At 34.5% G+C, this 8,950-nt stretch overlaps 2 protein-coding genes across 2 annotated transcripts in view; one reads left to right on the plus strand and one right to left on the minus strand.

The window, feature by feature from the left end:
• The window catches only part of ptpn1 (protein tyrosine phosphatase non-receptor type 1), a 24,022-nt gene extending 21,583 nt beyond the window's left edge, over positions 1–2,439 (minus strand). Inside the window, exon 1 of the mRNA XM_077223337.1 lies at positions 2,362–2,439. The gene's annotated coding sequence lies outside the window, so the exon portion shown is untranslated. The remainder of the gene's footprint in view (positions 1–2,361) is intronic.
• On the plus strand, positions 1,924–8,443 carry adipor1b (adiponectin receptor 1b). Its single transcript, XM_077223339.1, has 8 exons — positions 1,924–2,190; positions 2,925–3,126; positions 5,528–5,650; positions 5,763–5,934; positions 6,813–6,999; positions 7,094–7,281; positions 7,369–7,562; positions 7,668–8,443. The coding sequence occupies exons 2-8, from the start codon at positions 2,986–2,988 to the stop codon at positions 7,794–7,796; spliced, it is 1,134 nt and encodes a 377-aa protein (XP_077079454.1). The 5' UTR covers positions 1,924–2,190; positions 2,925–2,985; the 3' UTR covers positions 7,797–8,443.
• Positions 8,444–8,950: the final 507 nt, after the last annotated feature.

Here is an 8,950-nt window from a genome sequence, read left to right on the forward strand (position 1 = left end):
GTGTGTGTGTGTGTGTGTGTGTGTGCGTGCGTGCGTGCGTGTGTGTACACAAAATTATGTTTTTTGAAAAAGTAAAAATGCAGAAAGTTTTTTGTGATGGGTAGGTTTAGGGGTAGGGTTAGGGTATGTATAAAAATATATTATGTCCGTGTGTGTGTGTGTGTGTGTGTGTGTGTGTGTGTGTGTGTGTGTGTGTGTGTGTGTGTGTGTGTGTGTGTGTGTGTGTGTGTGTGTGTGTGTGTGTCTGTGTGTTTGTTCACTTAGCAAGTGCCACAAAACCAAGCTTTGTGCCATGCGTGATTGTTTTTCCAAATCCAGTTAATGTAAAAATAAAGAATTAAAAATATAATATAACACTAAAACATTTTGCTCTAAATTGGCTTGTAAAATAGGTTGTTCATCTCTTAACATATTTTCCCACCACCTAATCGCAGATTAATATTTGTTATTTTTATTTTGAGGAATTGAATACTCAACAAAAAGCAAAATTCTCCTGTCAATAAGTAGTATCTCATGAATAAGTATATCTAATAAATAAAATGAATAAATACTAGTAGTATATAATAAATAAATATCTATGCACACAAGTATCTAATAAATGCTAGTATATTATTATTATTACCTTTATTTTACCAGGAAAGAAAGCACATTGAGATTAAAAATCTATTTTCCAAGAGTGTCCTGGCCAATATTATCAGCACACAACTCACGTGGGTTTAACAAATAACATACATCCATACATACATAGAAACACACTGGCAAATTTAAAAAATAAAATAGGTAAATCAATACATAAGTCAGGCAAAGCATCTACAAACAGATGTTTCTGTCTCCAAGTTTTTTAAAATCACTTTAAAAATGTCCAATAAAACCAACTCCCTGAGATTCAATTTATTTTGCAGATTATGCAGGCAGAAGGAGCTGCGAATTTTTTCCCAGTTCAGTCCGCACCACTGGAACCGACAATAAGGAAATATCCTGAGACTGAAGGCTATAACTACCTACACATTTTTTACAGATATATTTGTCTGAAGATAAAAAGGAAGCAGTCCCAGGATATAGTTTTATAAATAAAACATAGTCTACGGATAAAGCAGACCATCCAACACAAGCACATATAACTCGCAATGATGAGTGAGTGATTTAAAATTTGTTATGAACCTCAATGCACCATGATAAACCAAGTCCAAAGCATGTTAACACTGAGAAGATGCATGCATGTATATGACATCACCACCACAATCTATTACAGACATAAAAGTGTCAGAAACAAGCTTCTATTTGGCCTCAAAGGAAAGGCAGGATTTAATTCTAAAATAAAAACCCAGTTTCTCTTTCAATCTTTTGACCAGTTGCTGAACATGAGGGGCAAAGGAAAGCGAATCGTCAATTAAAATCCTGAGATACTACAGACTCATTTTTTTTAGATAAGTAGGCTATTCTCTAATAAATGAGTAGCCAACAAATATCTAATGAATAACTACTAATATATATATATATATATATATATATATATATATATATATATATATATATATATATATATATATATATGTAGGCCAACTAATTGGAATACATACTAGTCAAAACTGAATAGTTGATATCTGAATGACAGATCCCTATAGAATAAAATAATAAAAAATTAAAGTGTGTTACTGGTAACAATAGAATAGTCACTACGATGGAAGTAATGAATAAGAATGAAATAAATAAGTAATAGTTTCTGTTTAATAGGCATATCGAATGAGTACCAGTAGCCTAAATAAATAAATAATAACTATAAATAAGTTATATTTAAAAAAGGTAGAAACTAAAGAATGAGCGTAGCTAATGAATAAGTACTTTTACCTAATGGAATAGATACTACTAAAAAATTAGTACTAATACCATGCAAATAGATAGGCCTAGTACGTTTTAAGGATTAAATGTTAAACCGCTTGCCTCAAACCGGTTACGGTATTACGTGTTCTTCTCCATTTGACAGATAGAGAGCACCCACTGCACTGTCTCCGCGTGCTGATATAGCGTACTGTGTATCAGACTGTAGTCTATGTTAATTAGTTATTTTTGTTATAATTCGTTACTGAACTGAACCGACTGGTTCTACAGGTTTATAGAGGCTCATAGCGACCGTATGGCAAGCTGCTGCTGTAAAACTCCCATGAACTGACTGACAGCCCGTCCAGCCAGGTAACGAATGAACACTGATCTGTTATATCATTGCCTGGTCTATAATAACATTGCTAATAGTAATCTGCTAACTGTTTTGAAAGCAGCCTGTTTTTTTTTATAAATAATTACCAAATCAGAGAATAGGGAAGTGCTTTAGCATGCAGGCTAATGTTGTCTGGTTCGACTAACCTGATTCAGGTCATCACTACGATGTTACACGCAGTATAATAATGCGTAGCATACATAACACTGCCACACACAATACGGAAACAAACACGTTGCGCAGAACATTTCTAGACGCGAGGATACGAAAATGTGTGGGCTTTCTTCTGTTTTTTCTTTTAATGCTTGATTTTTCGTTTGGTTAGCCTGTAAGCATGCTAACTTAACAGGATGTAAACCTTTGACGGTTATGAAAACTGGAGCAGCCTGTCCAGATCAGAGCAGAAAAACAGTTGATCGGCAGTAATACAGTTCAAGTTAAAACAGATTTTAAGCCCTGAAATTGATTATATACTGAGTCAAATCAATGTCCGAATTTAAGTTATAGATATTTTGAGGCTTTTGCACATTATGTCGTTAATTTATGTAATGTACTTAACCTTGATTAATTAATTATTGAAATGCCAATAATTTAATATTTTTAAACCTATGATCAGTTTTGACCACATTTATGCACTTAATCTTTGCATTTTGACATTTAGTTATGTCAAAACTCACTAATCTAATCATTTTATGTATGTCATCATCAGACTTGGATTGTGAACTGTTGGACAAGGTAGGAACTCTGGGGAGTTTTAGGTTTGTCTCCCCATGACAACGTGTCACCAAGGTGACTGCGGCTCCAACAGTGATGCCGAGCGGCGCAACTCTGATGATGAGAAAATGGAGAATGTGGAGCCCGCTGAGATTGGGCCGCTGTTGACAACTCCAGCTAAAGCAGAGAAATCCCGAGTGAGTAGGGGGGGGGGGGGTCACACTACCAGTCAAAAAGTTAGGGTCAGTAAGATTTTTTGGGAGCACTTTATTTTACAGTCCTGTTACCCATATTATGTACTTATTATAGTTTTTATAATTACTGGGTAATAACTAGGTACTAACCCTGAACCTACCCCTAAACCTAACCTTAACACATGTAGTTTAGGGTCGGTGACAAATAAGGGTTGTCAAGATGATAAATTCGAAAATCTTGCAAAAACTTTTTTTAAAAGCATGCATCAGGTATGTTAATATGTACATAGTGTATTTATGTTGATTTTATGTAATTCAAAATGACATTTGCACCATTTCTTTCTACAAAAGTTAAGACTGAATGTACTTGAATGTGTCAAATGGTGTAACTGCCAAATAATGAGAAATATTAAATATTTTATCCACCTAGAGGGCATGTAAGTGTACGCCTAGAAATAAATACTTATTTTTAATATTAATATTTTTCACGAAATTATATTTTATTAGAGTTATCTCTAAATGTAATTTTTAATGTGTTTTTACTATATTTGGCAGGACAGGACATATGCTGAAAACACCTCTGTTTTCTAAATCATCTTTGACAAATTATGTAAAATTTGTTAGAAATCATGTTATTACACTAAACTAGATTATTACATTTTATCCCACTTCAATTTTCCATGTATATAATTATATTTTTATGAAAAATACTGGTTACGGCAATTGACACAAACCAGTTATACCACCTGACCATGTTGCTTCTAGAGTCAAAGGCCATTGTTTGTTGAAGAAATTGTAACTGAAAATCAAGCATGACAGTAAACAAGTTCAGCAGAAGAGGTTTTATTTTTGTCAATGCTGAAAAAAAAAAAACTGGCAAGAACTAATGAGGTTAATTCTCATGTTACGCAGCCCGTTTGAGCTTCAGCAAGAACCAATGAGGTTCATTCTTGTGTTACGCAGCACGTTTGAGCTTCAGCAAGAACCTATGAGGACCATTCTTGTGTTACGCAGCACGTTTCAGCTTCAGCAAGAACCAGTGAGGTTCATTTTCGTGTTACGCAGCACATTTGAGCTTCAGCTAGAACTAGTGAGGTTCATTCTCGCGTTACGCAGCACGTTTGAGCTTTAGCAAGAACCAATGAGGTTATATTGGTTACACTGAAAACTTGAAAAGACTTCCAAAGGTTAGTTTATATTACATTTTTAATTAGCATCATAAACTAGTTATATTTAATATGTAATAGGAGACAATAGGTGTAACCGGTTACACAATTTGACATTCAGTTTAAAATCAATTTTGACAGGCATTATCATGGACACCATTGTTAGCATGTGGCATTGGTGGTAATATTTAAAATGTAATTTTAAAAGTTAATACTCCTTTTTATAATAATGATGAATTATCTATGTATTCCAGGGGTCATACGGTACCATTTGACATATACTTAAGAATACCTGACCATACCCTAAAAATGTCAAATTATCTCACATTTTAAAATCATACTAACATTTGCATGCAGCAGTTAGTCTCAATGGGGGTCCATCTCTGTGATATTATTTCCTGTCACATGGTCTTCTTACGCAATATCAACAAAATGGCTCATTGAATGTTTGTTACACCACCTTGATACTTCAGGAATTTGACTTGACTCGCATGATTCCCCAAATTATTTATAATATTCAGAACAATGGTGTTCCATTTACTTTTATTTACTGTTAAATAGTTCTAATGTAAGATTATGCTAAACTAGCTGATTTAGTGTTTTATTGAGAATTTCACCTTTTTTTAAAGAAGTTCATTTATTTGGTACAATATTATTTTTTTTTGGGGGGGTTTTAAGGTTACACCACATTGACATTTTTGCAATCATCCCCCAAATAATCTCTCAAAATAAATTAAAACTAGAAATTTTAGACTTGGTCCTCAAAACAGAATGTATGCAAGTAATTTGCCATTTTATTTTGAAATTTTTACCCTATTAAATATGATGAAACCATATGCACACAAAAAAATGAGTGTCACATCATTGACCCATTAACCAATGCTTTCCTGGGCAAGTACACTGTAAGTACTGTACTATATTATACTGTAAAATAGCAAAGACACATTAAATCAATCAAAAGTGACATTTTAATGTTAAGATTTCTATTTCAAATAAATACTGTGGTTTTGCGCTTTCTTTTTATCAAAGAATCTCAAAATTCAGCTTTGCCATCACAGGAATAAATTACATGTTATTTTAATACAATTTGTATTTATATTTTATAATATCTCACTGATCATAAGAGACTTTCAAAAACAAATCTTACTGACCCCATACTTTTGAACAGTAGTGTACATTTAATAGATAGAATGAGGCAAGAACACCAACATTTAACTAAAAGCATGATTGTTTTTCAGGGTGCATCTGCGTTTCCTGATGAGGATGAAGAGGAAGAAGAGGAAGAAGAAGGTTTGCGGGTGGTTACACTGCCCATGCAGGCACACCATGCCATGGAGAAAATGGAGGAGTTTGTACACAAGGTGATGTTTATCTTTAAATGTCCCAAAAGCATTACTTTTGTGATTGTAGCGCAAATGTGGCCCATTTCTTGTATGAGATATTTGTATTAAAGCAAACTCTTACCATTAGTAGGTATGGGAAGGACGTTGGCGAGTTATTCCATACCATCTCCTCCCCGATTGGCTGAAGGACAATGATTACCTGCTGCATGGACACCGCCCACCCATGCCATCCTTCCGTGCCTGTTTTGGGAGCATCTTTAGGATTCACACAGAAACGGGAAACATCTGGACACACCTGCTGGGTCTGTGCTTATGATATTTGACATTGTGACGTAATAATGCAAAAAACGGAAAACATAACAATCATCTCTTGAAAAGAGATTTTAATCAAACTCACAGACATACACATCACTGTGGCTGGTAAATGTCAAGCGACCACCACCAAATAGTCTTTGAGAAACGTTTCCTGTTATCAAATTCTCCTGCTGAGTAATTTTTTACATTCTAATGCTCAAATGTTTGGGGTCAATAAGATTTTTTTAATGTTTTTGAAAGAAGTCTCTTAATGCTCACCAAGGATGAATTTATTCTATGAAATTACAGTAAAAAAAAAAACAATATTATAAAATAACTGATTTTAATATATTTTATTTAAAATGTATTTGATTCCTTTAATGGCAAAATTTAATTTTTAGCATCATTACTCCAGTCCTCAGTGTCACATGATCCTTCAGAAATAACTTTACTATGCTGATATGCTGCTCATGCAATATTTGTATTAATTTGACATTTAATTAATTTCAGGGCATTTTGATGAATAGAAAGTTTTGTAACATTATAAAAGTCTTAACTGTCATTACTGATCAATTTAATGTGTCCTTGCTGGAAAAAAAGTATTAATTTCTTTACAAAAAATTTTTTACGGACCACAAACTTTTGAACAGTTGCGTATGTCTTATAACCCCAGTGGTCTTTTAAGAAGGACGTTCCACAACTTATGGAACTTAGAAGATACATTTTATGATATTTGTAATGTGATAATCTGATATGTGTGAATCATTGCCCTGAGAATGACAAAAAAAACACACCACATTGACATTTAATGTCAGTCAAACCTGTAATTATGTTGCTGGTGAGTCATTTTGGAGGCTAATTAAGCTATCGCAATGTCTCCCTACAGGCTTAATTCTGTTCCTGTGCTTGGGCACACTGACAATGCTGCGGCCGAATGTGTCATTCATGGCGCCCGTGCAGGAGAAGGTGGTCTTGGGGATGTTCTTCCTGGGTGCAGTGCTTTGTTTGTGCTTCTCATGGCTTTTTCACACCGTCTACTGCCACTCGGAAAAGGTCTCCAGAACTTTCTCCAAGTAAGTGACACCGGTTTTTATGTTCTATGTGTGTAGGCATATTATGTGTATGCATCACCTTTAGTAACTGCAGTGTAATTTTTTATGCCCCTAGGTTGGATTACTCCGGTATCGCTTTGTTGATTATGGGCTCATTCGTTCCATGGCTGTACTACTCGTTCTACTGCTCTCCTCAGCCGCGGCTAATCTATCTATCTGTTGTATGTGTGCTGGGCGTCGCTGCCATCATAGTTGCCCAGGTTGACCGATTCGCCACCCCTCGCCACCGGTGCACACGTGCAGGTAACACACTCACCTGCTCCTCAAAAATAGTCCACCTTCATGATTGATTTGAGATGTTTGATTGATAAAACATTTCCCCATCTTCAGGTGTTTTCCTGGGCCTCGGTCTGAGTGGTCTCATTCCCACAATGCACTTTACCATCACAGAGGGTTTTGTGAAGGCAACGACAGTGGGTCAGATGGGCTGGTTCTATCTGATGGGTGCCATGTATGTCAGTGGAGCAGGACTGTATGCAGCACGGATACCAGAACGCTACTTTCCTGGAAGATGTGACATCTGGGTAAAACTAAAGGGAATTTTTGTTGCATGTAGTATTGTAAAGTGGTCTAATAGTGTAATTTTCATCCAAGTATACTCATGGTCTGGATCTGTTTTACTTTGTCAGTTTCAGTCTCATCAGATATTCCATGTGCTGGTTGTCGTAGCGGCGTTTGTCCATTTTTATGGAATCTCAAACCTGCAGGAATTCCGCTATGGTCTGGAAGGAGGCTGTACAGATGACACTCTGCTGTAAATAAACCAACAAATCGCTTGAACTTCTGCCGGTGCCTGCTCACGTCACAATGAACCTGGACCCGACATAATAATGATTTAAAGATTTGTATTATCTCTGAGGGATTTTAACATATAGTATATTTAAATAAGATTTTTATTTGTTAAGATCCTTATAATTATTGATAAATGAGGTAGTCTTGTGTTTATATTGTTCTTTACTATTTCAGTACAGCACAGAATTTATTGTAAATCACTGGAATGAGTCATAAAGCATAACAGGGGTCTTCAGAGACACTACCTCCTCCAATACTTTTTTTTGACAGTTTTCTGATCTACTGTGTGGTTTTTCATCTAAGGTTTGATTTACTGATTCGTGGTTCTGTACTTTTTAGGGAATTTTAGGAAAGAGTATGTGTGTGTGTTGTACCCAGCGGGATATCTACTGCATCACACACACATGAACATGCTTAGTTCTCGGTTTCCTCAAACATGTTTGCAAGATCATTTATTAACAAGTGTCAGCAGTGGGATTCACATTAGGGCACATGCAATTTTATCTTATGTTTGAGTGAATCAGGGTTTCAGTCCAAAATACTTGTATTGGTTTTGGAAATCATAGAAGTCAAGATATTTAAAAAGAGCAGAATAAAGATGAAACACCAATAATTACTTGCTTTGATTATTATATTAATCTTTTTTTTTTTAAAGTATGCTGTTCTTTTGGCATATAAAATAGGATTTTGTGTTATACACATGACTTCTTAAAGTAGGTTTGTGGTTGAATGATAACATATTGTATACTGTTTGTTAATATTTTGAATAGCTTTTATTTGTATACTTTAGTTTTAGTTTAAATAATATTATTTAGTTTTTAGTAATATTGTTATGTGCTTTTGGCATTTTGATATATATATATATATAACTTAAATTTGTTTTTTTCCCGGTTTTAGTAATTTCAACTTCAGCTAATTTCAGTTCATTGCCAAAGCAACATTTCAATGCAAAAAGCTTTTTTTCTAATAGTTTTATTTTATTTCAGCTTGATTTCAATTACAAAAACAATTTTAATAGTTTTAGTTAACAATAACAACAGATAAATTAAAAGGATAAATTAGATCTTCTTTTGTAATCTATTTCCTATTTTCTTAATGAAAATACTTACCCCAAACTAGC

Source organism: Siphateles boraxobius, unplaced genomic scaffold (genome assembly GCF_051911475.1).
Source record: "Siphateles boraxobius isolate OS27281-9 unplaced genomic scaffold, OSU_SipBor_1 9, whole genome shotgun sequence".
NCBI lineage: Eukaryota > Metazoa > Chordata > Actinopteri > Cypriniformes > Leuciscidae > Siphateles > Siphateles boraxobius.

Coding starts and splice junctions, on each gene's coding strand:
- adipor1b (XM_077223339.1), top strand. CDS start 2,986: ATGACAACGTGTCACCAAGGTGACTGCGGCTCCAACAGTGATGCCGAG. Junction 3,127..5,527: donor CTAAAGCAGAGAAATCCCGA/GTGAGTAGGGGG, acceptor ATTGTTTTTCAG/GGTGCATCTGCGTTTCCTGA. Junction 7,282..7,368: donor CCACCGGTGCACACGTGCAG/GTAACACACTCA, acceptor CCCCATCTTCAG/GTGTTTTCCTGGGCCTCGGT.